The sequence below is a fragment of the Eutrigla gurnardus genome (assembly GCF_963514095.1).
Source record: "Eutrigla gurnardus genome assembly, chromosome: 21".
NCBI classification, from domain to species: domain Eukaryota; kingdom Metazoa; phylum Chordata; class Actinopteri; order Perciformes; family Triglidae; genus Eutrigla; species Eutrigla gurnardus.
In genome coordinates, this window is record NC_139932.1 from 7,872,544 (window position 1) to 7,887,465 (window position 14,922).

The 14,922-nt window shown below is 43.2% G+C and overlaps 1 protein-coding gene across 1 annotated transcript in view; it reads right to left on the reverse strand.

Moving 5' to 3' along the window:
* Positions 1-13,277, reverse strand: part of lin7a (lin-7 homolog A (C. elegans)) — a 33,250-nt gene extending 19,973 nt beyond the window's left edge. The window contains exon 1 of the mRNA XM_084038359.1: positions 13,168-13,277. Coding sequence (XP_083894485.1) covers positions 13,168-13,204 — 37 coding nt within the window. The 5' untranslated portion in view covers positions 13,205-13,277. The remainder of the gene's footprint in view (positions 1-13,167) is intronic.
* Between the last annotated feature and the right edge of the window lie 1,645 nt (positions 13,278-14,922).

The following is a 14,922-nucleotide window of genomic DNA, read 5'->3' on the forward strand; positions in this document are numbered from 1 at the left end:
TGCACAAGTTTTGCCACTTGGGCACAGTGCAGCAAACTGGAAACATGATCTTGACATATTCTCACTTTATAAAGTTGAGCATGTTACCAAACAATGGCTCGCGAAGCAACATAAGTATTAATTCCCTTGACTAATGTAAGTCCAATATTTACTCTCCTCGTTTGCTCCACACCACCTCCAGAGGGATTCCAGTTGAAGGTTTAATTAATGACCACTGTGAATGCAAGGGAAGCTGCTTTCTCACGCGTGGATACACTAATAATTTGCTTTTCCTTCCCTCCTCATTTATTAGATGGAATATATGATACAGCTGAAGTGTAGTTAAAAAGTAATAAGTCTTAAGGTGTGCATCTATTTTCAGTCCTTTACTGTATGCTAAGGCTTTTGGGTGGATATTCAATAGAAATTAAGTGATCATTTGTATAGGCTATTTATTTTGGCCACGCTGACGAAGCGAATTATGCTAAAAACACAACATTATCCTTTTCTCAAGTAGCTAACATGTTAGCATGCAGTCACCTACTGTATTTAACCATCCAGATGACACAGAGCAACATTAGCATTTATTTGGCGTTCTGTTTCTGCCAGCTGGGGAATGAAAGTCCATTTTTTTCTTTTTTAGCTCTGTTTTTGGTCTCCACCAACTACTTTTGAGGAATATGTTGTCTCCTCAGCTTTTAAATGCTCCACAGCATGTCTCATGGTCATCAGAGCACAAATATTGATTAGAGCAGCAAATGTTAGTTTTGGAATGCTTATTTAGATCCATTCAACCATTTATTTAGGTATTTGATTGAACTTTATTTTCTACCAGCAAACATGTTTCCCTGCATTCAAGTATCAGAAACGTTTCTCATACTCTTCGATAAATCAACATGAATTTAGATCATCTAAATGCCAAAGCATAAGTCGCAGCTTCCGTGGAAATAATAATGACAAGCACAGCTGATAGCATAAAATTATAAAATCAGGCGTCATCATAGCAAGCAGTCAGTAAATACAACGTTTTCCACAATGTCATCTCGCTGCAAGACTTTTCACAGCACACAGTGATGAATTGTGCGTCGAGGCATCACACTCACACCAATATTGAATTGTGGGAATATGGGAGTAACTCAATAAAGCAGACGGCAGGCTTTTACTGCTTGCAGACCTGTGGGAGACGAGAAAAGAAGTAGTCTCCCGCTCCGGCTGTGAATCCCGTATAAGGCCATAAAAAGGAAATGTGGAGCACACTGTGATCATACCCTTTATTGCATTTTGCCTTTATACTACAAGTGGAGACAATAAGCAGAGGAATCCAAAGCTTGTTTCTACTTCAATCGCCCGGTAATAAAGCTCTGGATCATATTGATCTGCGTGAAATGGTTCAGAGAGGAGTTCAGTTCCCAGAGAGCCGGTCCAGCGGGAGCTGTGCTGGCAGATGTGAGCTGGCAACGGGTCATCATGATGATGCTTATTAGTTCACCCAATGACGATGCTCGTAAACAGATGGCCACAGATATGTTTATTTAAAATGAACCACAACGTTAGATGTGACTAAACCTCACACCTACTGGCGCAGAAGTTTGGAATCCCCCTTAACCTTTCCCTAAGCCCCGCCCCCCTTAGTTACTGTTGCTACGCCTGTTTAATTCTAAGGGAGATAGAAATGTATTTTTATTATTTCTGTACGCAGATTTTAACAAAAAATATGTAAATAATGCTAAAACTACCTGCGTGGCTGTTTATTAATATATGTGACCTCACTTGTCAGGTCTTAATCAGAGTCTTATATGATGGAGGGTTACACTATCACAAGTATGTTTTGTTCCCAGAGGAAACAGACATTTCTGTGATTTATTTTTGTTAATGTATTACATTTTTATTGAAATAATTATGGCCAATGAGCCAACTGCTGAATGTTAATCATTTTCATAATAATTTTTTTTTTTGCATTTTCTCCCCTTTTTGTGACCCCAACACGGAGGTACACAACATGAATTTTGTCCACCGTTACAGCCCTATTAGACACCACAAACTGTGCTTAGTTTCAATGAACCAACCCTTTTAAATATATAACTGGTATATAAGTATAAGTGTTTCTGGCTTATTTAGTGACATAACTTTCAATAACAACTTTCAAAACCTTATTATCAGTCATCACATACATGAAATGTGGCCTCTGCATTTAACCGTTATCGCTAACATTCCCTCCCGGACACTTAGACAGGAGGAGCCGGGGATCAAAGGTCAACCTTGTGATTAAAAACAACCTCTTCTACCCGCTGAGCTACGGCCCCCCACCAGCAGGGTGGATTTATACATCTAGTAAAGTTGCAACATAGCAATATTAGCATTCGTTTGGAGTGTTGTGTTGGCAACCAACATTCAAGTCCAATTTTCATATTCATATCCAATTTGTTTTCATCTGCAAAAGAACTGCATTGGGGTTGATATTGTGCCATATTTATATTTTCCATAAAAGGCTTCCAGGTCAGTTTTTTTGTGCCTAAATATCAAAAAGCATCGATTCTGAATCACATTTAATGAGCTGGTACTCTTCCAAGCAGCAAGGGCATCTGTCTCGGAGGTTTATGAGCATTTCTTTCTCATTAAACAGAGGTCAGGGGCCATCCAGGAAAGATCTTTTTTTCTTTCTTTCCGCCTCTGCTGTTATTTGCTTTCACATGCTCATTAGCACCATTTTCCTGATCCACATCAAGGACGTTGACGAGGCGTTTGAAAGTTAACTTCAAAGGCCGATAGCAGACATTTTTTGCCGCTTTCATCGTCGCTGATCAAAAGTGATGCCTGCCCCCCCTTTTCCTGATATAATCTTTCTCACTTGAATTTGGGTAATTTTAAATTACATCAGCTTTGCATCAGAGGAGCCGCTCCGTTAAATGCTAAATGTTACGTACGTTTGACGACTATTGTAATAAGTGTAACGATGTAGGCCTGTTCCGGTCAATATGTGTCACGACCCTTTGCAGTTACAGGTGGTCGAACCAAACGAGGGGTAACGACCAGATAGCCTTCTGGTTCCAGCGGAGCAGCTCGGAGGCAATCAAACGTCTGCTGCCAATCTATTGGCACGTTTCCACGTTACTGCTTCCAAGTGAATCTCTATCTGTGTCACACTTTTTTTCACATTCACACTCGAGATACCATTGCAAAAAATACGTAAACAAATCAAAGCAATGAAAACAGGTCCGACAAACTGGCACATGCCCGCCCGAGTACGTCTAGCATGTAAAAAAAACCGTCCCGTGAGTGCACTTCAATACCCAACGCTCTGCACGCTCGCCGCCAAAGTGGGACAGCGGATGAGCCGTGCGACTGATCGCAGGCGTGTGAAAGAAAAACCCGGGGGACGAGGCGTCGAAGGGGGATTGCGTTCCACGACTGAGCGGCGAGATGACTGCAGGGCGTCACAGTTACGTCACGTTAGCAGGAAAGGATTCCCGAAACAGATGTGACAGATGCATGACCTCATAGTCTGGCAGTGAGAGAGAGGAGGGGGACGATAAAGCTCCTCTGAAAACCCCCTCATCTCATGTTCTGCCGAGAAGAACAAACGAAGCAGAGTTGAAGATAACAGCGAGTACGGGCTCAACACCCACATGGAGCGCCCGCTATATGCTCAGTCTATGAATAACTTCAGCTGCAGGGTAACAGAATGTGATCCCACCCATGACTAACCCACTCCGCTATGCAACAACAGCAACAAGCACCAACTATGCTTTTAGAACGTGTCATAAATAAATGATAAACTGTATTTCAAGCCATTTTTCTTGCACTCGCAGGTAATTTCTGAGAATCGAAGCTAACGGCTCCAAATGCCGATCAAAGTCACGAGTCAGGCGTTCCAAAGGAAACGCAACAGCCTGAATGCCGCGTGGCATCTGTCGTCATGGAGCTCGAGGACTTTGACTGGCAAGATTACTGACATGCAACACAACAATACAATTTCTTTTATTTTTTTTATTTTGTAGTTTCATTTTTTGATGCCTGTTATGGACTACAGGTTCAATTGTGATGAAACATTCATGTTCCCCTCGGGATGAATTGTGGTAATTTTGGCAATCCTCCAACGTTTTATGTTATGTTCAATGTTCAATCGATAAAGAGCATATTTTAAGGACAAATGTTCATGAGCACTTGTAATTTGTTACGTAAAAATAAAGGTTATTACAAATTAAAAATCTGTACTATGCTGTAATACAGTAATGATACCGTAAAAAACCTTTATAGTAACTTAAGTTACTGTAAACTGTACAGCAGTCTTTTTACAGTACATGCATTATTTTTATGCCACTTTATACGCCACAACATTTGAGAGGCAAATATAATTTATTTACCTGACAGCTAGTTTGATTTCTTATTGAAGAAAAAGTGTTTGTCCAATGTGACTTCTCAAACATTAGCTATAGTGCCATATAGAAGATATTGTGATGCCAACATCATAATATAGAGCCATGTTTCCCAGCATTCAACTCTAACTTCAAGCTGCACTAACGGCCCCGTGGCAGCCGTGAAATACTGCGTGAGGTCTTATGGCCAACTTGTTAGTGTACAGTTGCCCACTTACACATCCAGCAGACACACAACAGCATTAGCATTCAGGTGGAGTTGTGTCTCTGTCCACCTGATGAATGTGAATTCAATATCCCCTCTCCCTCAGCCCTGGATTGGGTCCGCAGCGGCTCCTGAGGGAAATATCTGGCTCTTTAGCTGCTAAATGCTCTACTGTGTCCAGATAGGCACTAACTGCCTGCTGTTTGCTGCTGCTCAGGTTGTGTAGAGACGGTTTTTTTTTGTTGCTATGAATGAAATCAAAAGGTTATGGGCCGTAAAAACAATAAGCTGAAACGCTTAAATGCTCCGTAGAGCTGAGGAGATCTGCAGAGTCAGGTGATAAAGCCTCTGTGATTCTTTTCATTTAACCCATTATTTATACAAAAATATTGACGATGCATTTATTTTTTATCTTCCATTCTCCTGTCATTCCATCTGAGCGTTTCTGGCCTCTCACGCCACACCCAGCAGTACAGCTGTAATGTTTCCATCAGCCCCTCAGTATATAGACCTGCTGCTTTCTCTCACTTCTCCACCTGATCGCCCGTTGTGCAGCTTGGTCTCGGCAGTCTGGCTTGCTTGTTCCTGTCTTGTTATGTCTCTCTGCCCGCCCTTTTTGTGGTTGCTGCCTGTATGCCTTGGCCTTTTTGTCCTGACTGCCTGCCTGTTACCGACCAGGGGTTTTCTTTTATTATAAAATATTGTTGGTAAATAAAAATTAAATGAAGTGGAAATTGATTCATTTCAGCTTTAGTGTTTTATCTAAACAGCCAGGCAATATATTAATACAAAGGAGGAGGAGCACGAATATCCATCTACTTTGTGAGATAGCGCTATGCTGCAGTTGCTTCACATTGGACACTAAATTAGTGTGTACATAACACATTATTCCTACACAGTTCTCCGACATGTATTTTGCATGTATAAGTAGCTACATACTTCTCAGATATTACACCTGGCCTGAACCAAAACAAACTAAAACCACCATAAAACTGAATACAAAAAAATGTAAATAAACCTTCCTGAGAAACAGAAACTAAACTAAAACTACCAAACATACATGGGAGATGTTGGCCTTCGGGGCTTTCTGCCAGGAAGTGTTTATTTGGACCAAAACCACAATATTTTCATAAATCTGAGTCTGTTGGATAAACCCTGAGGAGATTTCTGGCAGAAAGCCCTGAAGGCAACCATCTCCCATGTTCTCCGAAAACTAAATTAAATTACTAATTAAAAAGTTCACACCAAAATAAAATGAAACCAAATTGAAAACCCATTGACCTGGACACCTTGCTTTTACCTCGGCTGTTTGCCTCACTTGTCTCTTACTAAGCTGCTGCAGAAGTCAAACAAAAATAAAACACTTCTGCCAACGCTGACCTTCACAATTATCCCGACCACATCTTTTCCACTAAAAATACACATCCGACTGCTTTACTGTACTGTTTTGGCTTGACTCTCAAACCAGAGAACCTCTCGGGGATTCAGCGGGTCCAGATGTGCGCAACATCTGTCCAAGTTTTTTACATCCGCCTCGGGGAGAAACTGCATGCTCCACATTGACAACTGCGAGTCTGCCAAATTAAGCTCCGAAGCAAACAGACTGTGTGCAATTAGGTCATTCTCACTGTGTAGTCTGACAGATTCCACTCCAAAGAAAGAGAAAAAGGAAGCCGATGCATCTAAATGAGGATTACTTCTTTAAAGAAAAAAAAAATAATAAAAAAATCCTCTCTCATTATCTGCCAGACATTTCAACCTGCAAAGGGAAAAATCCTGAGGTGCGTTCGCAGAGAGATCTTTTGAAGGAGTTTATGACAGCAGTCAGAATAAGTTGTGCGTGCACGCCACATCAGGATACAGTTACAGTGTGATGCATCGCCGCTATATTAAGCAGAGCGATGACACCGGCTGAGAGCCCGTCAGCAGTTAAAATCCCACTGCTATCATAGTGTGAGAGCATACTCATTAGTGATACTTCATGATTAAATGAGCTAAGTGTAATGCACGTTTTTTTTTTTTTAATTAGATGACTGTCAAGACTTCCTGAATACTTTCTTGGAACAAAAGTCTCCATTCCGTGCTAATGATGCAATCACATTATTGCTCGATAAAGTTAAATGTAGCATTTAAGTCAAACTAAAATCTGCCCGATAGACTTTTACAGCTGGCTCGTCCCTCCACGTTAATGCTCTCACTCCCTCCGTTAAAGCTTTTCCTCCAGAGCTTCAAGCAGAGTAAAGATACTGTAAATTACTCAAAACGTTTCATGCAGTATTCCCTTTTCTCTTTTTCACACCATGAGAGCCAGAATAGATGTTAAAAATGGTGTTTTCCAAGCGTTTCGAGTGGGAAGACATCGATTATTTTTTTGCTGTCGGTCGCCTGGCAACATCGTTCCCATTACTTTGATCACTCGAACGCTAAACATGCAGTGTACTTGGCGCGCAGAAAATATGGCCTCACGACATCCATAAAGGCAGCAGCACAACACAGATGGGAGTGAAGGGAAACAGGCGAGCAAGCAAAACATTCAATGTGAGCAAACCTCAATGACTGTGTGTGTTTGACTCTCTGTCTCTTTGGAGGATGTAGAAAAGCTTTCTGACTGGTAGAAATAGACACAACTACCGCCTAGCGATTATACGTCCATTTAATTTCATCCTCTTAGACATTCATGTGAAATCGCCATAATTAGCTTGAGTCACGGCCCAAAATGTGTTTGGCGGGGTCACAGTGACCTTTGACCACTAAATTCTAATCAGTTCATCCATGAGCCTAAGTGGAAGTTTGAGCCAAATTGAAGACATTCCCTCCAGGCGTTCCTGAGATGTCGCTTCCACCAGAATGGGACGGAAACATTATGTCGCCAGCGCAGAGGTATAATGGAATAAATGAGGACAAGCTGGTACAGAACAAAATATTAATTAGATCAGACAGATGGACCATAACCGTGTTCTAATGGAGGATTTTCCTATTAAAAAGTGTATTTATACACGTATCAATCAGCAATACAAAGTGTGAGGGAATTTTCTCTATACTTGATTCACTCAGTGTAAAGTTAATACATGTCATTTTATGAATAGGTTGGCATTTAATCTGAGTTATTAAGTGGTGCTTCTCCAGGTGAGGCAAGGTCACAAACAAGACACTAGTGTGTCTCTCAGGGCCGAACGCAAATTTCTTACCTTGAACCGAGACATAATACAGACGCCGTGGCGGCTTCCTCAAGATAACTTAGGCTTGTATGCTTTCCTGGGAAGGACAGGAGGCAGACTTGGGGTTGACACTGTTGAGTTCGTAGCTGCTGTAGTGCTGAAGCCTTGATTCTAACGGTGGCCATCGGGGCATCAATTAAATATTTCTGCGTAAGACATCTATATCTCCTGAGGTCTCCTTGCTTCGACTCATACATATTTCCGTAACAGAAAGAACTGAATGATTTCTCACAAGTCACACATTCATCATCTGTTCACACAAAAAATTGAAAAGAGAAATACAATACAATGCCAAAGAAGATTGGTGACATTGCATGTGTGCATATTCTGGGAACTCATTTCTCTGAGCACAACACAATCTCAAGGCGGTCATGACATGGTATCTGTTGGTTTCACACTGAGTGACACACATTGTTGTTGTCAGTGGAAAGCTAGTTTTATGCAACAAAACATCATTGTTGGGCTTAAAATAATTACAAACAGTTCGGTTGAGGCAACAAAACCACTGGAAAAAAGGATCCTAACTGGCTCCATTAGCATTGTAGTCCTGCTGAGTGACACAAAGAAAAGAAAATGGACAAATCGTGTCCCTGCATATAAAAACCAACAGATTGCATTTCATGACTATTTCACAAGACCAGGCTTCTCCGAAAGGTCATCCTCATCATGTGCTGATTACAGAAAAGGCACCGAGCCGAACAAAGCCGCGGTGACGCAGTAATGAAGGAAGGCTTCAGCCCTCGACGAGGCTGCAGCACGCTGTCGCGTGGACACGTTCGCACCGGGCAGCGCTCCAATCACTCCATTTGTAACAGTGGCAGAATGAGTGTAACTCATTTTCAATACTTAGAAGGACCATTATGACGAAAGTGCAGCGATATATCTAAACAAGTCCAGAGGCTGAGCTACTTAACTGTGCACTCCCGAAATCTCTGACACCTGAAGATCCTCGTTTCCAAACCTGCTTAAATAATCTTCCCCTGACCCCACTCCTTCCTTGGTACACCGAGAGACGCTGTCTGGGATGCCATGCATGCTAGACTAAAATGTCCTGAAAAGGCCTCGCCATCTGCTACCACCACTTTGACCTGGGTGTCCTTGGCAACTTAGCTGCTAAATCCAACCGTAATAACTGTAATAATCACTGCGAATGAGTAAAAATGGGACGACAGGGTTTTACCGAACAAGGCCCGTGCCAAGTGAATTAGCTCTAAATTGCCGTACTGCGACGATCCCCTCGAAGCACGGCAAATAAATCACTCCTCGAGGGCTAATGGCTCTTGTGGGAGGCTGAAAAACATCGCACCTATTTTCTTGTTCGTCCTCGCTAATTACCGGACAGCGTCCCCCCTGGACAATTACTCTAAGAACCCTTTATTTCCCTATTAACCAGAGGTGGGTCGAGATGTGACGTCAGCTTGTCAGCAACCCCTCTAATCGCTGGTGTGACTGAGAGCATGTGATGGGAATAAAGTCTGGCCTCAAAACAATGAGCTGGCCGTGATCTCAGAGGGGGAAAACAAGCAGTGGAGTGCTGCGGATATTCCCTTCAGTCTGATTAGGCAGGACCCTTTCAACTGTACAGAGACTCACCAAACCGTGACACACGGGGAAGAAAACCAAAAAGAGTCGAACGAAGGAGTGAAGGCTTTTTTCCCCCAGCACAGAGTCGAACAAAGCCACGGTGACACGTAATAAAGGCTTCAACGCTCAGCGAGGCTTCGCGCCATTGTTCTGTTGACGCGTTCGAACCGGGCAGCGCTCCAATCAGTCAATTTATGACGGCAGCGGAACCGAGCGTAACTCATTTTCAGCACTTAGACGGACCATTTGCACAAAAGTGCAGCGATGTAAATAAACGCAGCCGGATCAGAGGCTGAGCTCATTAAACCTTGTGGCTGTGCTTGAATGAACTTCCTTCCATCAAACGACTCCGCTCCTACCTTCGGACCCTGAGAGATGCCGTGCTAGAATAACACGTCCCAAAAAAAGGCCTCGCCGCCAGCCAACGCCACTTTGACCCGGGGGTCCTTCTAAGAACCTTTCCTTCTGCATTAGTCAGGTTGAGATATGAACAGCTAACGCGTGACGTCAGCTTGTCAGCCTTTAAATCGCTGGTGTGACTGTTTGGCCTCAGAACAATAAAGTCGCCATGATCTCTCAGAGGGAAAACAAGCACTGGGGCAGTAGTGCTGCACATATCCCCTTCTCTCTATTTAGACAGGAGGCTATAAATGGCACTGACACTCATGAAAGAAATCCAAAAAAGAGTCCCACCTGAAGACAAAGCAAGGCCTTCTTTCTAGGGGTGCCATTTTGAAGTGCTGTCCAACCTTTTCTCAAATTGAAAATCGCTTTCATGACCTTCCAAGGGTATCTATCACTCTCTCCTTCAGACGACACAACCAACAGGTGTTATGGGGTTATCAAAGGTCTTTCTGGGAACTGAAGCAGATATATTGGAGATGAAGGTAAATGGTAAAATGGCCTCATTTATATAGCGCTTTTGTCCAAAGCACTTTACAGTAATGACTGACATTCACCCATTCACTCACACATTCATACACCGACGGCGGAGTCAACCACGCAGGGCGACAGCCAGCTCGTCAGGAGCAATTAGGGTGAGGTGTCTTGCTCAGGGACACCAGGCACTCAGCTAGGAGGAGCCGGGGATCGAACCGGCAATCTTGCGGTTGCCAGCCAACCCGCTCTACCTCCTGAGCTAAACCCCCCTACGGGGAGTAGGGGGGTTGATACTTGAGGCTGATACTGAAGGCTGATACTTACAGTAAGTGTTTACGAGTACATGTCTAAACAGGCACACAATACTTATGTAGGAGTTTTAATATACAGTACATCAGCTGTGGTCGATCACTTCTATGTGTTTTAGCCATTAGCAGCGTGATTCTGGGGTTGCCATTGATTGGTCCTTCAGACCATCATGAGGTCGGCATTTAGGGGTTTCGTGTGAAATATCTACCTCACTTATCAGATGGATTGCCATGAAATTTGGCACGCACATTCACATCCCACTAAGAATAACGTACTCTTACTTTGGTGATAACCTTTCATCTAGCATCAGCAGATCCGATTCTCAGTCATTTCGTTTGAGCAAAAAGCAGCAGAACTCCTGATCTTCCCATCAGCCTCAGCTCTACTTTCATTTCAGCTCAACTTGAAGACGTTTACTTTTGTCTTTAGTGGCTAACACGCCAACGGAAACGCCAAACTACCGTCACTCATTCTCATATAAGTTTCTGAAAACACGTAGCCCAACATCCGCGACCGAGTTACACCCACGATGAACTCCACTTCCACCACTTCATTGAAAAAGGCTGTCATCTCTGGGCCTATTTGTAGTAAAGTGCCTGTTCCATGGAGAATTATAAAATATTCAGGGAGGTTCAAAACCCCATTGTTCTTGATATGGTGCCGGTGCTTTGCCTATCACAGTCAGTTCCTGTGACAATAACAGGAAGGCCAGTGACGTAAGAACTTTTCACCCTGCTGTGACCCAACAAGCCGAGCGGGAGCTCTGGATATATGAACGTCTCTCTTCCCTCCCCTGCCTGTGTTTGACAAACTCAGCAGCTCGGCAGCTAAAGCCTACACTCCCTCACGCGAGGCGACGCTACCTTTTCATTAGAAATTATAGTGTTTTCTCAAAAGCGGCAGCGGTTGAAAAGAAGAAAAAAAAGAGACAGCCTGTAATGTTACCTCTCTCTGACGACTGCCGTGTGAAACTATCATTATTACATTATTACTGCTCCTGCCATTACAGCTGCCAGCCACTGACTGCTCCAATTCATTCATGCCAGAGCATGCAAATACAGATCCCCCCTGCAATACAGGCTGAGGTCACGTCTGACTCACTGCCCCAGCAAATAACTAAGATCAGATAAGGCTGAATGCTGACACTCGATCAAGATGGAAGACGTTTAAAAGCCACAGCTAAGCCCCTTTCTAGAGCTCCATAGGATGAGTGGTGAGTTGTAAAAAAAGGCGTGGGTGGTATTGTTTATCTGTTTGCCTGATGGCGCAATCTTTAAGTCATCTCATCAGCTCTGCACGGTAAAGCACTTCTGCACCCAGCATGCATCAGTAAAGCCCGACTGCGTTAAACTTCAGTGAATCACTCTGAGAGAAGAGTCTAATTCTAACGGCAGAAATCCGCAGATTGTGGCTAATTGCTCGGATTCCACACAACAGGTGACACTGGTCAGATGAATTCCTGCATCATCCTTTATGCTGCCGTCAGATAAAAGTATATTTATAGTCACTTCCTGTGGCTAGGAAGGGGACTAGGGGGCCAACGCTAGCTCGGCCGGGGCTCGGAGGAAATAGCTCTCCTTTCTCTATATTTGACAGCGTCCGATTTCCCATGCAAGCCTTGCACAATATTACATTTCACGAGTGGATATGCATTATGTCTCACAGGGGAATTTTTTCCATCCGGAGCATAAAAATAGACACTTGTAACAAGAAAGCATGGGGATTTCAAGTGAGTCGGTGCTCCTTGAGCGTGTATACACATTTAGTAGAAAATCTCCCATCTGGTTAGATGAGAGCGGCTGTGACTCTGTGTAATACTACAAAATGTTGCCTTGCAGGAGCGAATGAAACAAGCGGCAATTATGCAGAACTGAATCCTGCAGGCATCACGACCACACGAGTGAGGTCAGGGGGATGCACAAATATGTGTTTAAGTCACATGGTCTGCAATTACACACACACACACACACACACACACACACACACGCACATCTCTGCTCCGAGTGAACATTAGCAGAACAATGCATCATGAGGCTTTCACTGCGATTTGCTCGCATGCTGCATGTGTGTGTGTGTGTGTGTGTGTGTGTGTGTGTGTGTGTGTGTGTGTGTGTGTGTGTGTGTGTGTGTGTGTTTGTGTGTGTTCTCCCCCCCAACAAGTGCAGAAAGAAAACAACTGCGTCCATGGTCGCTCGCACCTGCCCGATTCCAACTGAAGTTGTGTATCGCGAAGTAGCGCTTCATGTTTACGGAGGGAGAGCAGGAGGAGAGCGAGCTGTGACGGGATAACAGCGCCGAGGAGGTTACATAATAAAGATGGGAATAAACCAAACGCGCTGGAAAGGGTGTCCGTTTGATGAACGCGCGAGTCCACGCAGACCACTGAACAGCGCGAGCGCTCCTTTCTGCAGAACGCACGCGCGGAATGGACAGGCTGGATGTGTTTTGATTTTATATATTTAGAATCGCGCGAGCTCACGTTGCCTTGAAATAAGCCTTTTCCTGAGAGGAGTCGGGCACAAAGCACCCGGGTTGCCAGTTCCTCGCCGAAGTTTTAGAAAACGCCAAAAAGCCTCAGATGACGAGCAGAAAATCGTAAAAGGTCCGAGCGCCTTACCTCGATCCAGAGAGAGCGGTTGGACCACTGTCGCCATGACTGCTGTTTACTGGAGACTGGAGAGACTACAGGAGCTGCAGCATCACAGGAAGAGAGAGAGAGAGAGAGAGAGAGAGAGAGAGAGAGAGAGAGAGAGAGAGAGAGAGAGAGAGAGAGAGAGAGAGAGATTGGGAGTGGTTGGGAGGGGATTAATCTACCTCCATCCTCATAATATCTCATAACCTTGTTTGCATTAAATAAATGTCCATCATGAATTGATAAGGAAGGAATGTCCACCACTATAATAATAATAAAAAAAATATATGGCAATTTATTCAAGATTTTCTTAACACACAATTAATTTGCACTGAATAAAGTAATCATTTACACCATTAAAAATAAAATTCACACACTTTACAAACGATTATTTCTAACACTCATCATTAGATTAAATTGTTTATTAAAAGGGACAATATTAATAATTTGAATGATGTCAGTTGCTGCAAAAAGATAAATAAAAAAGGCACAGGAGACACATTTATGACGAGACCAAGGGGACGCACACAAAGGATTTCATCACATCCGTTTGCAAAGTCATCTCCATTCATGTGCTGCTACTATGGCGACCACTCATCTGGTTTCAGGCGTTCTCTAAGTTCTTGTGCCAGGAAGTTGTTCACATTCATTAAGTGTACAAAAGCACGTGGACACAGGGAGAACATCCTCTTATAGCATATTTTATGAATCAGAGCAGCATTCAAATCAGGATCCCTGTTCTCTCTTTCTTACTGCAGGTCACTAAGAAGGTTTTGAAGCCTCAAATTTGGCATTTTGGCTGAAGCCATCTTGGAATTTTTGCAACCAGTAAAGGAAGTGACCATATTTGGACTGTGTAGTGACCTGTCAATCACCAGGTAACCCCGCCTTAAAGCAGTGTTTCCCAAACTTTTTTCTGGTGACCACACCATCCTGACTCAATTCACTATAGACCTGAAAGGAGATCAAATTTGTGTGTAAATGGTTCCTGACAAATAACCTTTATTTTATGTTTGATAAATCACATAAATCTTGTTTTAAGCATGTTATTGAAAACATATACACATGTTATGTCTTCATAAATTAGATCAAATAAATGCTTTCATAGGGAGTTCTTTTCCCTCTCAACAGTAAAACAGAATGTACAAGAGCCTGTTATATTGGGTTCATTGTTATAAGCAGGGTATAATTATCAGATCAACACAAACATTAAGGCTCCCTCGTGTGGCTCAAAGGTGTACTTCAGATATAAATGTTTAAAAAAAAAAAGAAATTCTGCCATGTATGGCGGCCCTCATAAGATATGACCCATGTGGCTCCTGACCTGGTCTTTGGGAATGACCACCCTAAAGCAACCCCTAGTTTACGGTCTACTTGAATCTAAATGGACCATAATGAACATCACGCTGTATTGAATAAGACTAGAGATTGAGACCATAAACTCATGTTTACTGAGATTATAAAGAGAGAATAGGGTCATTTTCTCATTGACTTCCATGCAGTCAGACTTCTTTTTGCAACCAGCGGAGTCGCCCCCTGAAGGCCAGTAGAGAGAATGCAAGTTTAAGGCACTTGAGCCTTGCTTCACTTTTCTGAACTACAGGTTGCCGCCTGGTTTGCATGCTGGATCTCTAAATGATGGACCGTATGTGTGCGTCTGAGTATAAAAGCTTATTTCCATTCATCCACTTCAGATCCGTTGATTGCAGCCACGCTTGCCATTAAGGTTTATTGTGACGC